The sequence below is a fragment of the Phodopus roborovskii genome, unplaced genomic scaffold (genome assembly GCF_943737965.1).
Source record: "Phodopus roborovskii unplaced genomic scaffold, PHOROB, whole genome shotgun sequence".
NCBI classification, from domain to species: Eukaryota; Metazoa; Chordata; class Mammalia; order Rodentia; family Cricetidae; genus Phodopus; species Phodopus roborovskii.
This window is the reverse complement of record NW_026126423.1, coordinates 4,534,918-4,561,537: the sequence shown is the minus strand read 5'-3', so window position 1 is coordinate 4,561,537 and position 26,620 is coordinate 4,534,918. Positions and strand designations below refer to the sequence as shown.

At 41.2% G+C, this 26,620-nt stretch overlaps 1 protein-coding gene across 4 annotated transcripts in view; it reads right to left on the bottom strand.

The window, feature by feature from the left end:
* Positions 1-26,620, bottom strand: part of Npnt (nephronectin) — a 70,733-nt gene that overhangs the window by 26,205 nt on the left and 17,908 nt on the right. For 2 of the 4 annotated variants that reach the window (XM_051185469.1, XM_051185470.1), the window contains 6 exons: positions 11,941-12,033; positions 8,906-8,998; positions 4,508-4,627; positions 3,025-3,144; positions 1,414-1,548; positions 1,029-1,151 (listed from right to left, as the gene is read on the bottom strand). In XM_051185469.1, coding sequence (XP_051041426.1) covers positions 1,029-1,151; positions 1,414-1,548; positions 3,025-3,144; positions 4,508-4,627; positions 8,906-8,998; positions 11,941-12,033 — 684 coding nt within the window. The remainder of the gene's footprint in view (positions 1-1,028; positions 1,152-1,413; positions 1,549-3,024; positions 3,145-4,507; positions 4,628-8,905; positions 8,999-11,940; positions 12,034-26,620) is intronic. The other 2 variants (XM_051185472.1, XM_051185473.1) reach the window with 1 other exon arrangement.

The following is a 26,620-nucleotide window of genomic DNA, read 5'->3' as shown; positions in this document are numbered from 1 at the left end:
TACATGTAAAAACATACTGGTGTTTCTATAATGAGCATGTATTATTTGAAACACAAAAATGTTGTCAATATTTATAAAACGGTAGCAACAGAAGTCAGTATTTTTCAAAAATGTGGACAGATTACACTTTTGTGAGAAATGCAGTCTGTGTTGTATGTCCTGCGTGTGTTATGTAGCCATGTTTAAAACTCCTCACACGAGGCAGATACTTCCTCACCTCTACTTTAGACGTATTTCAGTTGTGCAAAAAATAGTTTTATAGTTGGCTGTTTTTCATATTTACTGATTTATATTTGCTTTCTAAAAATGTTTTCTGAAGTTAAAAAATCATTTGTGGCATATTTCCCATTGATAATATCCACCAAAAGGAATCAATATTTAATCTGCCTGGAATGATATATTCCAGGATAGGAATGACTTCACAACACTTCAAAAACTCTTTAATCCACAGGATTTTATGCCCTGTGGTTTTTCAGTAAATATTTTACTCAGAAAATTTTTAAAAATTATCTAGTGTTACATGAAACGTGCAGTAAATTATGGCCTTTGGCTTGTCGAGCTTTCACCTTCAAGCACATGCACTTTTCATGTTTATCTAGTAACCCACTACTCCAAAGATAACTTAGAAAAATGTAAAAGCAAAGCAGCTTTAAATGTAGGGAAAATAAATACTGAAATTACTTTCGGTAGAAAACAAACATGTAGACTACATCCCAACTATCATAATGCAATGTTAACAATAGCTTTTTATTTCAGATTCAACAAACTCCAATTCCCAGGGAGGACCCCATCCTTTCTTTCTAGCGGAAAGGAAGCGACTACTAGACTGGACTCACGAAATTCTAAGTCATTTAATGCTAGAAAGCAGTTGTGAGTCTTTTTCTAAGTGATTTTATGTTTATAGATCAGGTTGATGTTAGTAGATATGAAAATCACGTCTTCAATAACCACTGTATACCCCATCTTCCTTAGCAACGGCCTTTATGCAGCCCCGTATTTCCTGAGAGCTGGGGGCAGGATTTACTCACACACACAGTTCAGCCCGTCACCCTCGTATCCATCTTTACATTTACACGTGTAGGACCCATGGATGTTGTAACATCGAGCAGAGCTGCTGCACTGGTGCTGCCCAAGGGCGCACTCGTCGATGTCTGCATTGGGGACAGAAAGACAAGTGGGGGTAGGTAAATGTGACGACATGAAATGCACACCACTACAGAGGTCCACATAAAACAGCAATGACCAGAAGGGATACAGCAGCACGGGTGGCTCCAGAATAGCTAGAGGTGAAGTAGACACTGCTCATGTAATGCCTGTAGCCTCCCCTGTCCCACAGTCCAATTATCGCCGCAGCTGGAGACTTCTCACTGCTACGGGAAGAAAGTGTATACAGGAACGGGACAATTTCATTACCGTGGCATTGATATTTGCCTCCAATGTACATGAGGTCGAAACCAGTATGACACTTGCAGATGTAACTCCCAAACGTGTTGACACACTGCCTAAATCGAGGGCAGGAGACTCTTCCGGTAGCACATTCGTCAATATCTAGAAACATAGGTTAACTGCATCTTAAGAGAAGCAAAGGCAGGTGTGTCATCATAACTGTCATTCCCTCGCCCTCTGGCTACCCTTGCAACAGACAGGAATTCCACATCTCCAGCTTTGAACTCATCCTCCAAAACCAAGCCCTTCCCCCCTCACACCCAACATCAGTAGGCACTATGCCGCATCTACTTGGTTGCTTGAGTTAGAAGCATGGACGCTAAACCTTTCGCCAACAACTCCTAAACTACCAAGCCCTGTTAATGCTACCTCTACAAACTTACTGGAACCTGTTTAGCACCCTTTGTTACCCCATTCCTACCCACCGTCTCCCGCTTTAGATCGAGACAGGAAGTCATGAAACTGTCAATCTTATCTCCTTCAAATCACTTCATCTCCCGAAAGGTTCTTTAATTTAAAAAAATTATGTTCTATGTATGGCTGTTTTGACTGCATATAGATATAAGCACCAAGTGCGTGCCTGGTGTCTGAGGAGGCTAGAGGGGAATGGCTTCCCCAGAACTGGAATTCCGGATGCTTGTGAGCTGTAGTGGGAGTGCTGGGAATTCCGGAAGAGTAGCCAGTACTCTTAGCCGTCCATCTCTCCAGTCCCTTGGCAGGTTCTTTATATACCCAATGACCCAGGCCTAACTTTGGTACTTCCCTAATGATTATTAATAACTATTCCCTAATTATTATTCTCTACTGATTATTTTCTAAGACATTTTCTGGTTTTGTTTCTCTTACTACCTTATGCAAGCATTTAGCATGGTCAGTGATTTTATTAAATATTTATTTTTTGTCTTCCCCATTAGATGGTCAACTCCTTGAGAACCAAATCCTAGTGTGCTTTGTCTATTGCCATGCACTGAGTACTTAGCACAGTGCCTGGAATACAGCAACCACTTAGTAAATGGGTCTTAGTGACTGGCTCCGTGCAGGGCTCACCACATGCTGGGCACTGCTGACCTCCTCTGAGCTCTCTGAACACATGATCTCATTCATCACTCACAGTGACTCGATGCCCTATTATTTCCTAAGCGCAAAGAAGGGAAGTTCTTCTCCTAAGATTACATAGCTAGTGTGTAGCTCAGCCAGGTGCAGAAAGCCCAAACTCTGCCATAACCTATACTGTCATCTCAATGTTCTAGAAAGCAATGTGGTATAACACACAGAAACGTAGACTTGGTGACCCATTCAGCTCCATGCTCTCTTCTCTCTGGATCACAGAAACTGAGATTCACTTTTCCCGAACACAGTACTGTTGTGTTTCAGGGTTTCTGCAGACTTGGTCTGTGCTGTATGATGCTTGCCCCTCCCCCAGGTTTCAAAAACAAGATTGTGTCGATCCATTCATAGAAACCCTCTTCTAAAATACCCAATGTCTTCTAGCAGGTGGCTACGTACCTGACTAAGTAGCTGCCTTTTCCCTCATGCCTTCCACTGTACCTATGGCAGATACTTGGTGACTGAACTCACCCACACAGGTCCTCCCATCAGGAGCTAGCTGCAGGCCAGGGGAAGGACACTGGCATCGGATCTGTCCTTTGACAACATCACAGCCATACTGACAGTTCGCCATGGAGCATGATAGCGCACCTGGAAAGAAAGTGACTGGTTGTCTCCAAGAGGTAGAGAGCACCTGTAACTTTAGCACTGTTTATCACATGTCCTGCATTTGGTGACACTGATTCAACAATGGGGAGTCAATTAACCAACACTCTAAGAAGGGTAAAACAGGGATAAAGGATGCTGTCCAATGCGGGATGGTGAGAAGTGGCCCTGTTCCAGCATCACCTGGAAAAGCCCTTTAATGTTTTCTAGGACTGGCAGGTAGGGAGAAAGTTTTCTCTGACACATATCTCCCAGGTAGAAGTGAGGCATTTCTGCAGATTACTCGAGTTAAATGCCATTCCTAGCCAAAATATCTAAATATCTATCTCAACTACACACTGAAAGTCTCTATAGTATAAGAGAAGATTTCCTAGTAGTTCCACAACGTTAGGGGACTCTAGAACCATTGTCAAATGCAATTAAAAATATATTTTCCTCAACCAAAAGTCCCAGTGATACATCTGTAAAGCACTAAATAAAATTAGCTACTGTTATTTTTTTATATAAAATTCATCTCAGTTAATTGGTAGTTAGGTAAAAATAAAAGTCAGAGGCCACTACTTGTTAATTATTACTGAAACTCAAGTTCAATTTTCAGCCTACAGAGAATTTTGGGTTAGTGTCCATCTTAAAAATACAATCAAGGGATAACAGGAAGCACCATACTAATCCCTTATAAAGATGCATGTGCAATGGATCCTCTTGGACCTGAGGATGTAGCTCAGTTGGTAGAGTGCTAGCCTAGTGAAGATTCGAACTCTAGCAGCATACACAAACAATGGTGGCAGTGCATGCCTATAATCCCAGGACTCGGGAGATGGAACAAGGAAGATTAGCCACTCAAGGTCACTCTCAACTATACAGCAAGTTGGAGGCTAGCCTGGGACATGTGAGACCCTGTTTATAAAATCTCATTTATTCTGATGTTATATTCACTGTCATTTAAAGCAGTTTTTCTTTTTACGTGGTCCTTAAATTTGGCGAGAATTTATTAAACTTAGAAGTGTTTATGAACAGAGCCAGTGGATGCTCTCTAAGCAACACCCCAGCGATGGTCAATATTCTCTCACCTGGGAAGGGTTTTCTATGCTGGGATACACATGCCGAGAAAAGCATTAGACAACGGGATTCTTGCTCTAGATACGATTTATAACCCACCCAATGTTGGCCTGCGAAGTAAGAGTGCCATGCGTATAAACATGCACCTCTCCTTTTGGTCTTCACGTCCTCAGGCACGCACACAAACACATTCACACGTCCTGTTCAGTAGAGATAAAGAGGCGGCTACCGAAGCACATCAGAAATCAAGCCTAGAGCACTTATAAAACGGTTAGGATGCTTGACATACTTGAGCAGGACCCGTCTGGCATAAGCATGTATCCGTTGAGACAGTAGCACTTGTAACTGCCGAAAGTGTTCATGCATCTGTGCTTACAGGGCCTCGGCTTCAGGCCACACTCGTTTAAATCTGCAAGGAATGAGGATTAAAGCAGGAAAAGAAATCACAAAACTCGGCAATGGTAGAAAATGTTTACAGTGCTTCTCGATATGGAAGATGAAGACCAAAAAAAAAAAAAAAAAAAAAAAAAAGTCAAAAAACAGCCCTACAGACTACAGCTAGGATATCTGAATCTTCTTCAAATCCCCCAAGACAGCGCCCCTTACCAGCAGGAAGTAGTTTGGAAAGAACGACGCCCAAATTCCCAAATATTGTGTATAAATGTTTGTTTTCATTTAATTGGACTTTGTTATATAAAATTAAATAAAAAAAAAAGTCAAGACAGTGAAATCATTACTTCCATTAACAGATAAAGCCTGTGTGTTGTGTGTACCATCTTAACATGAACAGGACACTAGGAGCAACCAGATGTTGCCAGGACCATTATGGGTCTCTGATCCTGGGGGGGGGGCAGGTGGGAGCATCCTCCTCACAGATGTGTAGCTGTCTGTAATCTCCACAAAGAGCAGCAGTCACACCCCAAGGGTAGGGGCGTTCTACTGTCCATCTCTCTGACGCCAGTAAGCTTAAAGTACCCGTGTCCTGTCATCGAATCACTCGTGATAATGGAATCCACTAAAGGGGATGCTTGACACTTTCCACTTCAGGGAGAACATGCAAACATTAAAACATTAGAAGATGTGACATTTTCAAAGGACAGCTATGTTTTCAGAGGGGACAAGAACTGTGTGGAGCAGACCAATCACCACTACGACTTTGCTTGTTCAGTTTGATAGGTTCTGTACTGACCCTGGATTAAAGAAAATTCAGCTTTCTGTTTTACTAATGCACTCAAATCACAAAATAAGATGTTTAAAGCCTTCCAATATATTTCCACTCATCTGGCTGTTAAGAGGAGCACGTGGGAACACTGAGGGACAAAACGCCATTATGTATTTTATGTTTATTGGCTTAAATATCAATGTGAAATTAATGAATTCCACAATATAAAGGTTTTCCAGCACAAACTGAATGCTGCCTCAAGTCAACATAAAATTCAAAATGACTTAAAACACTGAAATAGTAATGTCCACAACACAGAACTCATTAAAAAGAAGCGTGACCACATGTTTATTTCGTCTGGAAACAGCAGAAGTACCCGATTAGCATAACTTAATTATCAATTTATCCTTATCACTGAATGAAAATACAGATAATACAGCTACAAAGTTGTTTCCAAACCGGATGAAAATGACCTGCTAGAGGCATGGAGATTTCACCGAGGCATCCAGTTACATCAGGGTTAAAGTCACCGATAAACATTACATCTAAGGGCATTTTCACATCTTACTGATTTCCCAGCTTGGTCTTCTTTTCTACCCTTACCACAGTGTAAGCACATCGCCAGCTGGGCAAAGTCTGCAGAGGTTAAATAAACGCCTTTGCCATTTCCTAGGTTTTCTTCAATTCTCCGCTTTATTGTCTTTTGCCCAGTCAAAGGTTTTCAAAACAGAATCGCATTTTAAGTACTTAAAAACAAAAAAACAAAACCTCTCTGTGCTCATAGGAGATACTTACTTTGTAGATTATTCTATCAAAAAAAGTTGAACCCTCCCCATGTTGAAATGAAGTAGCTAGCAATGAGCAGGACTGCCCGAGGTGAAATTCTACTCCCTGTTCATGCTCTTCTAGCTTACATTTAAATTTTTATTATACATTATTGTCTCAAGGTTTTGTTAGCATCCTTAACATCACCCGTGTGGAGTGGCACTGGCCTTTCCTGGAGAGAAGTGTTTAATCTGAGCGTACTATCAGACAGAATCTTTTCCCGGCCTGTGCTCAAAGGCATGCAACAAATCAGTACCTCAACAATAAGAGTGAGATTTGGTTCTGCATTTCCAGAGAGGGCTTTTTAAAGTATCAATTAAGATTCCCTAGTTTATTTTTAGAGAGCAACAGAAACTTCTGGAGGTTCCTTACTGAACCAGCAGCTGTTTATAACCCCAGGCAGCTCATAAGCAAGGAGTATTTGATGCCAGTGGGAATCTCTCCAGACACCATGTCCCTGAGTAAAGCTGAAGCCTAGTGGAGACAGGGCTTCACAGCCTGGCTCCAAGGCTCGTCAATGAGCCTTTAGGATACCTTTGGAAATCCAGGCTGGGTTGCCAGGGCTCTTAAAGACTAACTTTAACCAGGTTAATCTTTTCCTTCTCATGGGGAAACTGCTTTGTGGTTAGGAATCTTAAAATTGAAAGGATATACAAGCTAACAAACTGTTACAGCTTTTTAAAAATGTGAGAATTACTCTATGAAAAAAAATTGGGGAAAGGAAGAAAACGGAACATCCAGTGGGTAAAAAGGGAGCAGACAGTTGTATTGCCTGTTATTAAATGTTACATAAAAATCCAAGCATGTGGAAAGCAACTTGAGAATGGCCCTAGCAGTTGTTAACGGGCTGGATGAGGTTCCCTTGACAGGTGGCCGGCATTATGTTAGTGTTCCTGATGACCGCCTGGCCCCATGTCTAACAAACTTCACAATAACCCTTACAAGAGCCACTGCAGGCATGAAAAAACAGGGTTCCAGCCACCGTTCATCAGCACTGGTCCAGTAACAGGTCCTGATGAGTAGGAACAACAAAGCTCCGGGCATCCTGTTGAAGAACCTCCTCCACTTCCATTTTCTTCCAAGTTTCTAGTCTATATTTATCCCACCTTACTTTTTTGTTGACCCAAAGCCTTACAAAACTGAGTTACTATGTGTTGCTTCTGATAAATGTGGTATTTGCATTTGCATTTTATCAAATTAAGTCAGAAAGTTTCAACGACACTTTCAAATAGTGGCAAATGTCCTTATAAAGGCATGACGTACTCCTCATGAGCCTCACTGTCTCAAAGAAATTTAAAAGTTAACAAGGGAGTAGAGGAAATAAATTCTAGTGTTTTTACCTTAAGTTTCCTTTACTCTTTTCCTGAAAGCATAATACAGATCTATAATAAATCTACAGTGAATTCTGCCACACACATACCTTATACTACAGGATATAGTAGCATCCGTTACGTTCAAACACTTTAAATATTATGCATATAATTCATGAAGAGCATTATTATCACGGGTACATTTAAGCAGGTTGGTGGACTTGGGAGCTTGGAGGGGGAAGGTAGAGACAAGGAGGGAAGCTGGCCCAGAACAGAAATGCAAGCTGCATGGCATCATTCTTAGACTTCAGGTAGAAGAGAGTCAGAAACTGAATTAGCATGCAGACAGAAAGGTAGCTCGGAAAAACTTGGAAGAGACTCATTAAATAAGATAGCCACCGTAGTTTTACAGAAAAGCATTTCCATTCACTTTAAAGCATTTGGACTGTTTTTCTTTTGATGCTTAAAATGGATGATGTTGCAGAAACCTAACCTTTAAAACCTTACCTCACTAAAGTAAGGCTATAGACAAACATATGTCTAAATAGCAAGGGCCATGACTTTCTCCTGTTGATGAGCAACTCTAAAGTAAACACGTTGTCCGGGTCCCTAGTGAAGAATATGCACAGATTTACATCAGTGGAGACAGTAATTATTCATAGACTATTTCAGTAGCCCTAAGTACTTACACATATGAGTGGGTAAGGATAATTCTAGAAGAACTAGAAAGATATTCTATCACCTTGCTCACCTAGACTTTCCCATCACCACGATGAACTATAGTTTTGGTGAGTGACTCTCACACTGGCCCCGCAGACAAGCAGGCAGGAACTACTTAACCGTCCCCTACTACAGAGTGGTGCTAAGGCCAGGCACTTTAAACTGGCTGCCAATAAACAACTAATTAGAACCAGAGGTCAGCACTTCTGACATTACACAGCATGCACCAACAGAAGGAAGCAAATGTGTGCTTCGATTTCTAAACAAGCCTAAAATTCCACATCCCGGACTGTAAGAGAAGAAGGGCACTAAATTACTATCAAAGTCTCCCTGGAAAAAGTCATCCAAACCCACAGCTTAGGAGAGGAATCTCTGACTTCGCCTACACATGAAAACGCAAACTATCTTTCTACCTGATTTTCGGAAACGGTTTCCAGACTCAGAGGAGAGGAGGAAAAGTAATGACGTGTGGTACAGTAAGAGAAGAGAAGGAGCCATGTTTTCCAAGGCACAGGGAATCAGCACCAGGTGACAACTCCCCCGGCTTGCTTCACATGCTCAGGCCGAAGGTTTGCCACTTCTGCTCTAGGCCTCAGACGTTTGCAAGAAGTGATTAAATGCAGAAGCCGTGCAGGTGGGAGGGGCGACCGCCTGGGACAAGTCCGCTCACCCCTTGAAGGTACACTTGTGGCTTGATGATCCGGGGGTTGGAAAAGAGGCTGTTCACTGCCTTGGTCAAGAGGAGTTTGGTAGAAGGACTCATCTTCACAGCAGGGAGAAGGTAATTAGAGTCAGCTTTGAACTGATGTCATTTTTAGCCCTAAAAATCTTCACAAGTATATATTAAAGAATTAACAAAATGTTGATGGAGCTTAAAAGGAATCTTTGGCTACTTCACAAATAATGTCTAACCCTGCTTTCTCTCTTAAAAAAAAAAACATTCTTTTTCTGAAAATTTATGATAGTCATCTTCCTTCCCAAAGAAAAATTATAAATTAATAATCCATCATTTTCATACCATTAAAAACCAAAGCAAGATTAATGTGTGACTTTTATCATCAACAAAAGACAGGAAACCAAATAATCAACTAACCCTGTTTAGAATATTAAAGTTTGAATGACCAATTTAAGACGTAGCTTACATTGTTACATTGCTAATAGTAGTTTAAAATATTCCCAAGTAACACATCTGGGTTTTACCTAAATCCTAGCATGACAGCTCACCATGCTTTTACTCAAAAGTAAAACTGTATGCTGTACTTGGTTCACATTTCATTAGAATGCACATTAGAAGCTTCATGAAAAACCGTGTTAACTGTTGCCATTGTTATTTAACAAAACATCATGAGACCCCAGGGCTCAAAGTAGGATGTCAAAAGGGCAGCCTTTTTGCTTTCAGCTTTACAACACATTCGGTTTATCAGCCAGGTAACTTTCCAAATTAAAGGCACACTTGTTTGGGGTTGAAACTTCTAAACAGCAAAGTTGTTGATAGCGCCATAGTTAGGGCAAAAGCACTTATAATTGTGCTGAGCAAGGCGCCTGGCATTCTTCTGCTGTAAGCAGAACACCCAGACTGGCTGTCTGGTTCTGTACAGTTCTCTGCTGCTCTTTCCTCGGGATGGGGAATTCAATATACGGAACAGAAACCAAGTCAAAACACTAGTAATCGATATTTGTAAATTGTCTCTGAAATTAGTGTGAGACATGCATTCAAAATGTGCATATATTTATAAAAGCTTTATGATGTCATGATATGTCTACACGTGAAAGAAAATTCCCTAGTTGTAAAGAGATTATTTATAATCATATGCTTTCTTGGATGGGGATGGGTTTGTTTGGGTAGAGACACTTAAAGAAAAGGAAATAAGCATGGATCACCTTATCGGAGAATAACAAGGGGAGAGCAAATTATTAAACACGATCTTGTCAGAATTTGAGTTAGAAACCCATGCACTGTGAAAGGCAGCATGTATCTTAAAAAGAATGCTATTGATTTCAAAACCATAACTATGTACCTCATCTCAGAGCAACACATCCAGACAATGACTCAAAAGGAAGAGCAAGTTACCAAGAACAGCCTGAGGTGCTGCTGAATCCAGCTAGTAGGAAGCACAGCTTGCCGCTGCACTCTGATCGCCCCCAGGCATCTCTCAAGCCCTGGGTCAGTGTCTGTTACTCATGCAAGCTGTTTATTCCAAGGAGTAGCTTTGCAGAGTGACCGCTCTGCAGATCTGACTTGCAGCAAGACGGCCTTATCCCAGCATCTAACTTTAATCACATGCTAATTTTCAGTTACATAAAATTATTTTAAATCTACTGCTTCTTGACATTTCTTTCCTTGAGAGAAAAAAAATCTTTTGATTTCCTGCATGTCTGAGGCATGATTTCCATCTGTGAAGATGCATGGGCCTAGATAAAGGCAGTCAGTTCACTGTATGGTAATTCTGTAGTTTGCTCCATTAAGGTTTATAGGGACTCCAGGCTGAGCTCACACTTACCCAGCCTATTGCTCACAGCTTGCAAGGAACTGACAGGGCTATGCAAACAGACTGTGTACGATGTGATACCAAAAAACTCTCTTAGGGCCCTAAGACTCTTATGACCAAGAGCCACTGTATGGATGGGTCATTCCATTACTGAGCACGTGATGTGCACATAGCAAATGTGAGTTCCGTGCTTCCAGTCCTCAGGAACCCAGAAATCAGGGAGACTGCAAGAGGTCCTGGCTATGCTAGAGTGAGGCTTGCCCACTGGGTGTGCCATGACTGCCATTTTTGCAGGGGCAGGGAAGTCAGACACATTTTATGACACATGGCTTTACTTTTTTTTTTTTTTTTTTAAATAAAACGTGACTGATCTTTTTAAATAAGTTAACATTAACTTTTCTTTATTTTTAGCTTTTTAACTCTAGTAGTTGAAATCTGTAGGTACAATTAATTAAGAAGATGAGCCTGGGTAGCTTGTTAGGAAGAGTGAACGAATCATGTTTCGAGTTATAATTTTTCGCTGAAAACTAGCATAGGAAAATGAGTATGAACTATATGAGCCACAGCTTCAAGTCAACACTGCTTTTCTCTACTAGCTCTGTGAACTCAGGTTAGACAACTGGTTATCTCTGACCTTTAGTCTCTCCAAATGAAAAATGCAACAGTTTTGTTATTGCCTATATACCTAATTATAACAACTGGTACTCAACTTCTTCAAAGGCTTACCAACTCAACAATGGAAAAACAAAAACTTCTAGAATTTAAGACTTCTAAAACCTTATGTATGTGTTTAGTGTGTGTGTGTGTGTGCATGTGTGTGTGGTGTGCTTGGACATGTTCCATGGCAGGTCAGAGAACAGCTTCGTAAATTTAGTTCTTTCTGTCCTCCTTTATGTGGGTTCCAGGGAATCAACCTTGGGTCACAAGGCTTGCCCAGGAAGTGCCTTTATCTGCTGATTCCTTTCTGGGTCCCAGAATGTAAGATTTATATTACAGATAGAACACATTGCTGCTTTACAAACACATTTAAATGAGTATCCATGAACACAAAGAGGAGAACATCCTTTAAGAAAGTATGTTTTTCTGATATTTACCATTCTTACTTTTAATTCTTTCATAATTGGGAGAAGCAGCTATGAAAATGGTTGGAATATGGCTGCGATGAGATTTTTATTTGTCAGGATGGAGGGGTCATGGCTTCCACACTGTATCCTACCTTGGTTGCAGGTTTTTCCAGCGAATCCGGGATGACACTTGCACTTGTTTGGCCCGACGCACTCTCCGTGTTTGCACTGTGGCTGACACACAGCTGTGGAAAGAGGACCATGTATGTCAATCTCAGGTCATCGGAGCATCTTCCAGTAAGCACCAGAGTCATGGACCAGTGTGACAAATCAAAACTAAGAACTAACAATAAAGTTATAAAACCACTGTTCCCTTCCACTGTCCATACTACAAACATGCATGCATGCTGTGATGGTTTGAAGAGGAATGGTCCCCGTAGACTCGTGTTTTAATGCATGACCCATAGGGAGTGGCACTATGAGGAGGTGGGGCCTCGTTGAGGGAAGTGTGTCGCTGTGGAGGCGGGATTTAAGGTCTTATGTGCTCAAGCTGCACCTGGTGTGGCACGCAAAGTCCTTCTGCAGCCTACAGATCAAGATGTAGAACTCTCAGCTACCTTTCCAACACTATGTCCGTCTACACGATGCTATGTTTCCCACCATGATGATAATGGACTAAACCTCTGAACTGTAAGCCAGCCCCAATCAGATGTTTTCCTTTCTGAGAGTTGCCTTGGTCATGGTGTCTCTTCACACAATACAAACCCAAACTAGGACAGAAGTTGGTACCGGGGAGTGTTATTGCTGTGGCAGGCCTGACCATGCTTTTGTTTGGAAGAATGTAGGCTTTGAGGCTTTGGATTAGAAAAGCAGTTGAATGTTTTAAGTGGGGCTTAATGGGCCATTCTAGTAGGAACATGGAAGACAGTGGTGTTGACTGTGATTTGAAATGTGGGGGCCCACCTCAAGAGTTTTCTTTCAGTGGAGAAGAATGTTAGCATGTGGCCTAGAGACTGTTTATGTGATATTTTTGTGAAATATGTGGCTGCTTTTTGCCCTTGTTTGAAAAATCTGCCTGAGACTAAATTGAAGAGTTTTAAATTAATTGCTTTGGCAGAGGAAGTCAATGAACAGCCTAGTACCAACTCTGTCTTGTGGTTATTAGTGTTAACTCTAATGAAGATCTATGATGAAAAGGAGCGAGCTGAGCAAGGAAAGTTACAAAATGGACACTATGAGGAGAAAAGGGGACCGGGAAGTGAAACAGAGCTAAATCCTGTGTTCAAGGCGACTGCCGGATTAAAGAAAATGCTGATGTTAAATGAAACAAAGGGAGTGGTGACTTCAGGGCAAGACCCGACCCAGATAAGGTCCCAACTTATGCGAAGGAATTAAAGAAAATTTTAGGGCTGAGTGTGGTGGCTCACACCTTCAATCTAGTTTCTCTTAGAGGCAGAGGCTAATGGATCTCTGAGTCCAACCTGTTCTACAGATTGAGTTTCAGGACAGCCAAGCTTAGGCAATGAAGGAAACCATCAAAAACAGAAAGATGGGGAAAGATGGAATTGAACAAAGGGGCCATTTTTTTTTCCCAGCCCCAGCAAGTAGTAGAACTTGGCAGCTTTGGCAATGTGGTTCTGGCTGTAGAGGCAAGGATGTAAGAAGTTATGGATTTTCTCTATGAGACTAAGGAAAGCCACTAAGGCCGGGTGTGTGGTAGGAGGGTCCCTGCATGGAGGCCCCGAGAGACCAGTGTATGAAGTCATGAAGGTGAAGCCTAGCTTTCCTTGGAGTCCTCAAAATATGAGATGTCTGAGTCATGGGATACCTGCTGAGGAGAGCTGCTAACAAGAAGTGGAACCAGCTCCAGAGAAAGAAGTGTGTTGCACTCAAGGAAGATGAAAGGAGTTGGAGACCTGAAGGGGATTTATCATATATGCAAATATGTTTACATATGTCATTTGAGACTGAAAAATGTTGTCAACTGAGGATACACAAATAATTAATAAAGGTAATATATAGCTTTACAAAAATGTTCATACACAATTTCAAAACTTATTCTCTCAAGTACACATCAACGAAACTTAGTCTGAATTTACTGGTTTATAAGAACTCCATATAGCTTTCCAAGCTAGGGATGTGACTAGGAAAAGCACTTCCCTAGAATTTGGGAGACCCTGGGTTTGATCAACAATATGGTCAAAAAACCAAAGAGACATAACTTCTTATTAAGTAACAAAATATTTATTTTATGGGCAATAATAGTCTGAGGATAAGTTGGTTACAAGTGAAACAAGCCAAAATGAAGTCCTTCAACACTTCTGTTCACAGATATTTTCATCATCTTGATCTCTCTTAACCCTGACATGCATTACCGTTTCTCTTCAATTTATAGTAGCTTCCTGTATCTCAGCTAAATTGAAAGCTTCCTGTTTAACCTTATTCCTTTCTGCAGTTTAACCATATCCACTTCTCTCAGGAATCAAGTCTTCTCTCAATTCGGATAACAAATTGGATAAACAATCCAGTTTACCCTGTTGGGCTTGTGCCAGTAGTTTTTCATGGGTATCTTTTGTATATTCAAGACATGACTGGGCATATTTTCAGTTCTGCTAGCATATACAGCATACATCCTACTGTGTTCAGACCGCCCACTCACAAACAAATTAGCCAAAGACACCAGAATATCGGGGAACCAAGGCTTGGAAACACTGTCCTACTATACCCAATATGTTCATGATGGTCAATATTATAATAGATGAAAATCTCACAATCTATTTAAAGAGACAAAACTTTCTCGTGTTCCCTTTTGAAAGAGAGAGAGAGGAAGAAAGAGGGGGGGGGGGTGTAAATATGTGCATGTGTGAATGCAGGTTCCAATGAGTCCAGAAGAGGGCATTTAACTTCATTAAAGCTGCACTTAATAGGCTGTTATGAGCCACCTAACACGAGCGTTGTGAACGAAAGTTGGGTCCTCTACAAGAGTAGTCCACACTCTAAAAACGATGATCCATAAACACCCCAGCACCATTACACAAGTTTTCAACTCAAGAGAATAATCATGTATGAGCATAATGGTTAGCAAATATGGGCTTGAACAGAAAGCCTCCTAAAAACACATGTGCTGCACCTAGAAACATGGGAACAGAGAAGGAAGAAAACTCCCCGTGGAGAAGAAAAACGTGTAGCAAAGTTGACCATAGGGTAGTGGAAGGTCACTCAGGAAGCCTGGGTAGCTATCAAAATGAGTAAATGCTCATGAAAGAACAGGAAGCAATTATTCATTACTGGTCTGGGATGCTGGTGTCCTAAACTTCCAAACTGAGGCATGTTACTCTGTCTGCAGGAAATTTGATGAAGTTTCTGATCGGGAGAATTACTGGATAAATATTAAAGCTGTGAGTATACTGATGTGGTGAAATGGAAATTATTCAGAGGCGAAGGGAGCGATCAGATTGGAGAAATTATAGATCAGGCTTATGACAGGAAGAGGTGAGCTTCGGTGTCCACTAGTGGAAAGCAGAGAGGCATGCTCAAGGGCAATGCAGTCAACCATGCCTCTGTCTTCCGAAGCACTGCACACCCGTTCCTTCCCATACCAGCCTGCCTTTGCTCCATTCTGGGATGTGCTTCCAGTTTCCTCTGACAATTCTCCAACATGTCCTTTGAAACTCTTGCAAACCAGCACACACCCTATGTCTGCTTTCTATGCCCCCTCAGTCAACCTCACCTAGCATCCCACCGGCTTACTTGCCAATGTTACTGTCAGCCTATGGTTATGCCAGTTAGGTCTTCGTGTAGATTCAAAACCTACAAAAAGAGGATGGGCAACACAGGAAAGTACTTGGAGACTTCTTAAACTCTGATTTCATAGAGAAAGAAATGGGTTCATCTCTCTGAGAAGTAATGAACTTTCTAGAAAGCCTTGCAACATTACTCAGTGAATGGTAAGTAGTTTATACTGAGGGGAGTTTTTAAGGGAAGTCTTCCAAACATCCAAGCCTCATCATCAGGAAATCCAAGATTGAAAAAATTCATTTTAAAAGGAAATATTGACTGGGCGTTGGTGGCGCACGCCTTTAATCCCAGCACTCGGGAGGCCGAGGCAGACAAATCTCTGTGAGTTTGAGTCCAGCCTGGTCTACAGAGCAAGTTCCAAAACAGGCTCCAAAATGATACAGAGAAACCCTGTCTTGAAAAAAAACAGAACAAAACAAACAAACAACAACAACAAATGGAAATATTTTAAGGCTGGTAAGATGTCTCAGTAGGTAAAGGCACATGTCACCAAATCTGAAGTCTGATGACCTGAGTTTGACCTCAAGCACCTACATAGGAGAGAACCAACAATTTCCCACACACTGACCTCTGACCTCCACATTCACCATGGCACGTGTGCATGCATCCATAAATAAATATTTTAAAAACCTAGAGAGAATAATTCCATTGATTGTAACATTTTTATATATGAATGTAACCTAAATAAGTCTCCTGCAGTACCCAGAATGTTGTATATTCTTTAAAAAGTAACATGACATATTTGTGAGATGTAAGTCAAAGCGAGTAACTTCCTAGAGCAACTGGAATGTGAAAGCATCTGTGAAAAATAGGAAAAGGTATCATTACAAACAGCACTTGCAAACTGAGGCTCACTCAGAGGAGGGCACTCTTTGGTACAAACTGGGGCCTCCAGGTTGTATTGCCTTTGGCCTCTGAGCAGCTGAAGGCCATCCATTCAGTTTTCAGGGGCTTTCTCCTCACAAAGGGCTGTTTGAGCCTCTCTCCTTTTTTCCTTTGTTCTCAGCAGGATGCCCTAATCTTAGGTCCATCAAATGTACACATTCCAAGGGGTTAGGACTGCTAATGGTTCTGCTAAGTCTGGGGACTCAGTATTTTAAAGAAAACTGTTGGTGCATTTCTACCTGAGATAACCAGCAATTTCAGATACCCAGCAGCTATTAAAAGTGTATTTTTTTAAAAAAAGCAATTAGAGGGCATTAAAACAATACACACAGAGCTGATATGAGCAATTATTTTCTTCACTACAGAAAATTAAAACTCTCTACACAATTTTTCATAAAAAGATTTTTTCCCCCTGATCTTGGTTTTAGGTCTGGGATAGAGGTCAGTAAAAATGTATCAAACAACGTGTATTACATTCAATGTATTAAACTACACAAGTATGGATGGGATGGGGGGGGGGATGGAAGATAAGAAACTAACCATGTGACTAATTTTTCTAAGCCATGACAGGAGCAAGGTTGAGAACTGAAAAGCTGGGAGGAGTATGGATAATGATGATAACCACAGAGCCTCAAGTCTGAGCCCCAACCATGGAGGGCAACTGTTAGAGAAAAGGGGCAGAGGAGACTGCAGCAAAGACTATGAACAGGTGGGAGACGGGGAGGCAGCGAACGGGATTCTCACCGAGTGGGGAGTGTTCTGGTAGGCTATCATTCCAGGTGCTTATAACAGCAGATGAGATCAAAGGAAGCCTAAGGTAGATTACTAAAGGCCAGTAGGACCCTTTGGATTCTTACCTTTTCATTTCCTTTTTGCCTTAATACAGAATGCCTTTTTGGTTTCTATTTCATAGTGTGGGGTAAGTTTACAATGAAAGATTCCATTTCGTATCCTTCTTTGGCAGGTAGGAGTAACCAAAGGACTAAGTGCTGGCTAGCTCACATAGTAACAGAAGTAAATGAGGGGAGCGGGGGGGGGGGGAGGGGGGAGAGGGGACGCAGGACTGTCAGATAGGCCCGTATCTGTGCTCTTGCTGGAAATGGAGAACTACAGCTCTTTTGTGACCAGTGGTCTTAGGAATGGAAAGAAGGATAGAGCAAAATATCCTAACATTAGCCCCGTTCCTTGCAACATTCATTGCTGCACCCAGCCAAATACAACTGCTAAGTGACTAGTCTTGAACACTAGGCTGTGGAATATGAACCTAACCTGTACTTATCAAGACAGATTAGGGTGTTTTGTTTTGGAAGTCCTATTAGTTACATCTAGTACAGAAATAGAAAGTATCATGTTTTTTATATCTATGTTATCAAATATTCATGCAGGTATGCAAATAGCTTCATTTATACATGTAAGTAACCAGAAAGCACATGCCCGTTTTGGGGAACTTGGTGAAACTGGCTGTCCACTTTTGTGTAGACTGGCCCGCCTAGTAATCATGAGTCCCACTGCAATGCGGAACTCCTAATGTGCATTATTCTGTAACTTGGGTCATTCGCCTGACTGAAAAAGAGAAAGGACAGATGATCTGTTTTCATTTATAGCAATCGTTTAAGCCACCAAAAGCCGATGGTGCACTGGGACCTGGAAGAAACACACTGTGCCTGTACATACCACAGGTAATCAGAGAGGGCAAGATGGCATCTCTGATTCTGTGTGGACCAAGGACAAGAGAAATGGCTGCCCCTACTACCCTTATAGTTTCAGCTCAGTAAACAAAAGTCACATAAGAATCACGAATCTGAGATAATTCCCTCCCTTCAAAAATCAGTCACAAGAATGAAGCCCACATAGGGAAAGCACACTCAAAACCAACTCCAGCGTTCCTGTCACATCTCTAGAGGCTTAGAATAACTGCTAAGTCACTGTTTTGACTAGAAAATGAAACAAGTCTCCACAGTCAAAGCAAACACAGCTCTTTGACAGCCCAATGCAATTTTTGTTTAACTGCATGCTAAAATTTTACTTGGAACCATCCTAACTGTTGCAGATGGGGGTCTGAGAGCTCAACAGTGCTACCTAATTCTGACAAAATAATATTAAGTTATGCAAATCCAGAGGACAGTTTATCTCACTTTAATTTTTATAATATTTCATATGTGAATCACAGTGGACATCAAGGACAGCCGTCTGGAAATAAGGACATGTTGAGATGCCAAGAGGACAAGTGTTCTGGAAAGTAGTGATGACAAAGGCAACCTAAGCCCTGTCCTTAACAGGGCTTTCTTAATGTAAGAAGGCCTTTGAGTCTTTAGCATCATCTGCAACATTTGCTGTAGTGTTATGCCTTCTCCTCCAGGTCACCTTACTTAGGTGACAAAAGGCTTTCAAGAGCCTAGGAGAAGAAAGAACAGCTGTAAAACCAAGAGATTTTTCAAGAGCTCCCATAACTCCCAGTCACTCTATGGAGATGATTTGAATAGGCTTGGGTGGCAAGGGCTGGTTTATAAATATGAAGAGAATATCCTTTTCAAAGCCCAGTTGACCTTGGAAGAGAAAATGTTGCTAAAGGCAACATGAAATACCTCACTACTTATTAATAGAACCTGGAAACAACAGGCAGAGTTTTATAAAGAACTATTGGATCAGCCATCAACATGCAGAACAAAACTCACCATGCAAGATCTCCAGGGAAAACAACTTTAAGCTTGCCACAAACACTATATTGTATCACTTATTCAACAAGTTCAAAACATTCAATTCCTGCTGTAATGAAAAAGTGTAAATACCTCTGATTCTCATTTACAAGGCTATCTAGTAAATGTTCTCTTGAACACTAAACTTCATTTCATGTAGCTGAATTCCTTGCTGTAGTACCCACACAAGGCATGAAAGATGTGGACATTGGCATGGTATCAGCACAGGTTAAGGGAGTTAACCAGTTTCAGTAACAATTTCTTAATTTGGATCAATGCTCAACCTACTCCTCTGGTGGATTAAGAAAGATGAGGAAGGCCAGCATTTTGAGGTAATTTGGGAAAGAGGGAGGAGAGGTGATAATAAAAAGCTAGGCAGAAAGAAATGGTAGCAGAGGATGATGGTCAAGTGCATAATGGTAGCTAAGTGACATTTCTGAGGAAAAGTTACCTTGAAGAAACAGTCTGTAATTTCCAAAGACTCTAAAGGAACTTGCTACAATATATACAAATATATTAATCTTTCTTTTTTGCTTGATGTGTGCATAAACACTGGATTCTGAAGCTATACTGAAGTATTGCTACATCTAGGGTTTGCCAGCTTTTTGCAAAAGTGGTCTTTACTGTAATAAACAGTTTAACTAACAATAAACTACAATAAAAAAAGCTAGGATCAATAGATCAATAACCATTTAAAGCATGACGTTAAATAAATAACAATGCCTCCCAAAACTGTGTGGCAAGAACATGCTTTATTTTCGTCTCTGGAACATGCAATCCAGACGTGTTTCTGAAGTACCTATTCCATCTCTCACTAACAGCCTTTATTCCTTGAGTAGCCCAAAGGAACCATGGGCATCTCTGCATCTTGACCCAGCCTTTGCTTGTCACCATTAAGCACTCAACCTTTGCTCTCAAAAATCTTCCTCTAAAGCACTGTTGTCATTCTTCAGTCTACTTGAAAAACAAAAAAATTAGCTCCTATTTTCATCGAGACAGGGTGGAATTTAGCTTAAAGCCAAATCAAACTTTAGGAACATATGAGATACTGTGACTATTAGGAAAAGCAGATAACTTGTTGTTTTGTTTCTGTTTAGGTGGCAATCTACAGCAAGATGCACTCTGGAGCTTGGTTTTTATATTTCTAAATATCTCTCTTCAAAGACGAAAACCATGGCCTCAGAAGGAAAGATGCGATGTTTTCCATGACAAAAGCAAAAAAGTAGTTAGAGAGTGTTGGAGATCTACGCAAAGCACATGGATTGGCATGGTGAGTTCCCACTGACCAGACTTGGGATGGTGTGAATATTAAGAAGAGTAATGATCCCAATTAATAAAAACTGAACAACAACAGCATCCATGGGTTTGAAGAGACGCTAAAAGCAGAAGAGGACCTAGTGCCTCTTTGTAGAGGGTGTCAGGGAACATGTAAGACATATGATAAAACTGGAAAGCGGGATATTATGAGTGCCATTGAAGTAATGTGAAAACAACATCTACGGGTTACCAGGGTGTGCAGTCTCAGCTTATGCTATGGATGGTCTAGTTTTTATAAAATGTTAGTACCATAAGAATTTGTAGGTTAATAATTACAGATGGAATTTACAGATTTTCACTGGCCCCATTCTTTCTTGTATCAATTTAAATTTTATCGAATAAAAAAGAGAGAAGTGATTGATAACATGGATACCTAGACTGTGTGTGGGGGGGGCATTTTTCAATGTGTTTTTGAATGGGGGTTAAGAGTACAGATGTTGGAATAAGATAGGTGGATGAGGTTCCAGATCTACCACTGGGCAAATAAATGAACTATAAAGATTACTCGGCTACCTTTTCCTTTCAAATATAGACAAGAAGCTAAAAATTCACCTCATTGTCTTTTTTGCTTTACTTAATAGAAAACTCACAAGACTCAGATTGAAATGGCACTCTGAAATAAAGTACACAGGACAACAGCCATCACAACATATGCATTTGTTAAAATATGGGGGCAAGGATGGCAAAGAGGAAAAGCCCCATCTCTGGGATACCACATTAAGAATGGGGACTTAATGAGACCAATCGCTCATTCTGGGGTGGGTAGGTCCAATAAGGGAAATAGGAGCAAGCACAGATGACTTGATAACAAAGGATGCAGAAGAAACACTGATTGGTCGTATGGATTTAGGAAGTTAGAAAATGTTGTAGAAAGTAGTGCTAACAGAATCAAAGAGGATGCTTGCAAGGGATCAGATAGCACAGCACAACAATTAATCAGGAAATAAAGAAACACGTCATAGTATTCCAATTAGCTTGAATTTATCATGACCATTTTAGTTGAAGACTTGATCCTCTCTATTCCCAAGCTTACTGAAGTCATCATAAAAGCCATAACAACTTTAATGTAGCCATCTTTACTGTCTTCAGTAATAAAAATACCTATGCATAAAAGGCTCACTAATATGTGAATCAAGCCAAACATTCATTATTTTGAAAATTAAATTGATATTACAGCTGCGCCTAGACTAATACAATGTGGGGTATTTGTGAATTTGGCTTTTTGGGTTTCTTTTTAAGGAAGTATTAGCTGTTCCCAATTTCTCTGATAGAAAACCCTAGCCGAATTTTTGTAGCCTAAATGCCCACTAGTACAAAATTGCTAAAGAAGAAAAGACACAATGGTCTTTCTCCCTCTAGCATGTGGATTTCAATACAGGTCTCACCCACCGTTAGAGGAACCTCCCGAAACCACCATTTGGGGGAGGTATTCACCTCCTAGACTTGCTCATTGACTCCCTCTCATTTGACTTACCTCCTCATCCCTGGTTGGGGACTTGGGATAGCATTCAAACCCTATCGTATGACTGAATCCTTCCCAGATCACCAGCTTCACCTCCGACCACACACAGTCAACTGAATTTCCCAGGAAGCGACACTGTAAAATCTCCATGCTGTCACACAGAATGCCATTCTCCCCTTGTCTCAGGCTCAGATCTCGGGCTTCAGCACTCACGTTAACCTTCACTAGCACCAACATTTGCTTTAGCCTCTTGTACTAAGCACAGCCTTCCTCGGGGCTTTGCTAAGCCTCTGTTTACATGCCTACTATAAATCACAAACACATATATTTCCATATACATATTTCATTGTATGTTTTGAGTTTTACAAATCTAGCTCCCAGACTTTGAGTTCTTTAAATATACAAAAGTTCTCTTGAAATGCAACAGTCTTCTAAGGAGGACAGCCATGACAGGTATACAAGGTGTTAAAAGAACACCGAAGAATTTCTCTGCACAGATGTGGGAGTCAGAAAGATGCCAGGGGCTGCTGCCAAGGCCGTGCACTGAATCTGAAAGGATGAGCAGACATTTGTCATGGAGACAGTGGAAGGGACTCACACGAGCAGCATAAGAAGGGCCAGAAAGGCACAGAAGGCAAAAAAGGGGCCATGCTGCAGTAAAAAAGAAAGGGAAGGAAATCCTTTAAACAGAGGGCAATCCGAAGATACCAGTCAGGATTCTATCCAGAGCTGTGGATTACTGTGCGTAATCCAATGATTACGCACAGTAGATTAAAGGCATGTAAACTGACTTCCTTTTTGAACCTTAAGTCAAAGTTAATAAAATATAAAGTCACTAGAGAGGCAGGATGAAGAAATTAATATTCATAGTAAATTGTCCTTTCTAAAAATAATAACGTGTGTATGAAGATTATATCTCCTCCATATTTTGTTTGAGTTTTTGAGCCAAGGTCTTTACAAAGCCCAGTGAATACTGGAACTCCATATATAGAGCCACCTCTGCCTCCCAAGTGTTGGGATTAAATGCATGTGCCACTAGGCTTGGCTCCTTCGTAGTTTATGATTCCTATAAAATAGAAATTCCTAACCCTTACACATTTCGAAGTGCACTGAGCTGAATGGATGGCGCACTGCAGGAACTCTTGGGATAAAGGTGTCTGAGACACAGGCAAACGCTCCAGCAGAACAAATAATGTTGGTTCACAAACCACCACCATAGTTTGGGGTAGCATGAACCAGGCTCCATGCAAACGCAATAACAAAAGGTAGAGAAGGGACAGAGTTCAGCTGTGACAGTAAGAGCCACATACAAAAGAGCGAGGCATTTGAACTGGGACTTGACTCCGTTAAGAGGGTGTACACACTCAAAAAGCAACCCTGCTCATCCTTCCCAGGGACCATTCACTTTCTGCCACATATTTGTCTATAATTAGAAATGGTAGGGACATAAAATAGAAAAAAAAAAACTAACCAGAGAGAAAGACAGTCTGCTTATAGAGGATGATCTGACCTTTCTTCAGCCCTTGCTATGAAGAAATGCTGATCCATTCAAACGCGAGCCGAAGGGCAAACCAAAAGGAATTTCTACACCAATTGAAAACTTCTAGAAAACACTTCAGCCAAGTGTGACAGGATGGTGCCTATGACCCATTTTTCTACTTAAAGCTGAACCTCTATTAGGTATTAGGTATTTCCAAGTTGGCTGGAAGGGTCCAAGAACAGGGAGGAAGACAGGAGTGGTCCCTGGTGGAGGGGATACAGAATCAGCCTGTGCCCACCAGCCCCACACTGGACACATCACTTCAAAGTTTCTCAGTGTTCCACGATTAGCGCATCCCAGACTGGCGTCAACATTCATGCCTTCTCCTGTGTCCTCTAGCCACCAAATAACACCGGAAACGTTTGAGTCCTGCTTGATTCCATCTTCTTCACAGCTGCTTTGTTGAGAATGAGTATTGGCCAGCCCCGAGCTAAGTGATCTGTAAATATGTTCTCATTGAATCCTTACTTTAAATGCCTATGAGGTAGGACTCTCAGCTGCCTCTCACCAAAATGAAGTTGTACTCGGAAAAGGTCCTCACCAAACCCTGTCTCATCACCGCTTTCATGCTGTGACTCCCGTCTGTGCCGGGTTAGAACTGCTCAGGATCTCACTACCCTTTTTGTTCCCACCACTACTCAAAACCAAGACTAACTTCACCACGTGGGCTGCGGACTCCAGCTCTGAGCCTCAAATAGTTATTCCTTAGATTGCCAAAGAGGAAGTTCCAAAATTAGCCCCAAACCTGAAATGTCTGCATGTGCCAGGCCTTTGCCCGGAAGGAAGTGAACATGTACTTCTTCTGTCCGGGTTGCTTCCTAACAAACTCTAGCCCACAGGATCCCCGAAGCAAGGCAAATGGCATCCATGTTTCCCGTGAAACACTGACAATTTCAAAAGACAAGCTCAAACACCCTGACCAGAAAGAACCCACCTGTATGTTAAGATTGACTCATCAGCACCGGTTGATAGGATCTAAAATAGTATGCAATTTCCTTGTTTTAAATCTTCACTGTGGTCCTTTACTACCTCGTGGTCAAGACTAATCTACTTCATATGACATCAAAGGCTCCCAGGAACATTTCCACTTGCTTCTCTTATCAGACACCCTTCAAACACTCATCCCACTGCTGAACTAGGATTCATACATTTCCTGGAATGTGCTCAGTTTGACTTCTGAGATCTTCGTATAGTTTTCTGTCTTCTGAGTGCCCTTCACTCTCCTTATCCATCACAATTTAGCTGTGTCATCACAGCTCATCATTCCTGGTTGATGGCAGCATCCACTCAGAGGCACACTCACAGTATCCATCATCAAAATACATTACATTACAATTCATCTCTCTCATCCAGTGCTATGTGGACCTTAAGCACTGATGCTGAGTAGGATGAAGGCCTGGACCTGCAGTGGTGCACTCAGGATCAAGCACATCATTCTACTTAATACGTTATCTGTTGAACGGATGAATTACCTGAACACCATGGGGCCCATAAATTTATCATTGCTCCTACACATCAGGAAGAGATTCTTTCCCCTAAACTTCCTCAACTCTTCTTAAATTGTTTATTTATCATTATCGGGGAGAGAAGGCACACATGTGAGGACATGAGTGGCATGGCATGTGTAAGAGTCAGTTCTTCCCTGTTTCCCTTTATAAAGGTTCTGGGAGTTGAACTAAGGTCATCTGGCCATGTAGCATTTGTCCACTGAGCCATCTTTTCTGTTCATTCTCTACACTCTATCCATACCTTTTTCCTACGTTAGAATTATAGAAGGGACAAAGACCAACCATCTTATCTATCTGAGCTCCTTGACAACCAAGGTCCATTCTTTGCTCATCTTTATGCATTCCTAGCTCCTAACTTTATCTCCTAGTAAATAATAGTAACTATGATTCCTAGTTCAATGCTATTTTCTTCCAGTTATTTTCCTAATTTCAAGCGCTGTGAGCTACCCAAAACTGTTCCACCGAGGACCTTATGGAAGGACATTATTCACAATATGGGAAAGAAGTGGTACCAACCAAAGGCAGCACAAAAGGTTTTATTTTAGCAACAAACTAGAAAACACTTCCTACTTCCAATTCCTTCTTAGCTGCAAAAGACGGACATGGGAAATGAATGGCAATTTAAACATGCTATGCTCTTCATCCTACAATGCAGGGAAACACAGCTCCAAGCTCTGTTTGTGATCTTCATGTGGACCAACACATTCATCAAAAACTGTTTAAATATGAGTTGACACAACAATATGGATGGAGGAAATACCTCAGGCACACCCCCAGCTGAAAAGCTGCAGGCAATTGAGGACTACTGAGAGAGGGAGAATTAGTCTTCCCCAAGGAAGAAGTCCGCTAAATGGTTACCCAATACAACCAATCCCTAAGTGGTTAGCCTTAAAAAGCATATACATACAAGCAACACTATATGGACTCCGTAGGTTGCATTTATATACTTATTTGCATATACATATGTAACAATAATTAAAGAAAAAGGGCCATCAATATGAGAAGAGGCAGATGAGAGAGATTGGAGGGAGAAGAGAATAATGTAATTATATCATAATTAAAATTTTTTAAAGAAGAATTATTCTAGAATTTTGGATATGGTAGTCAACACCTGTAATCTCAGAACTTGGGAGGTTCAGGCAAGAAGATTCAGAATTTGATGTCAGCCTGAACTATATAGTGAGTTTTTTGAAGCTGACCTGGGGGTACATAGATAGAGATACCTTATGGGAATGTGGGAGAAAGAGAAGGGACGGAGGGAGGGAAGGAGGGAGGGAGAGAGAGATTGTTCTGTAGGCACATTCAACTATTCTACTTAGGGCCAGAAACCTGCCCTAAATAGTTTCTCACCCACCAAATGTTCTTGAAATCCTACCTGTAAAACCTCTCCAGTGGCATGGGATGGCGTCTTTCAGCAACCACCTTTGTTACCTCCTTAGAACCGACTGCAAGTTGTAATTTGATATTATCTTACCCCAATTGCTCATTAAAATGATGAAAGTCTTACCAAATGGCCTTACTCACCATGCAAATGTTTTAACCAAGATATACTTTTGCATCAAAGCATCAGGTTGAGGGTATTGTCAATATCCAGCCTGTTATTTGATACAGTAAAAATATATCTTA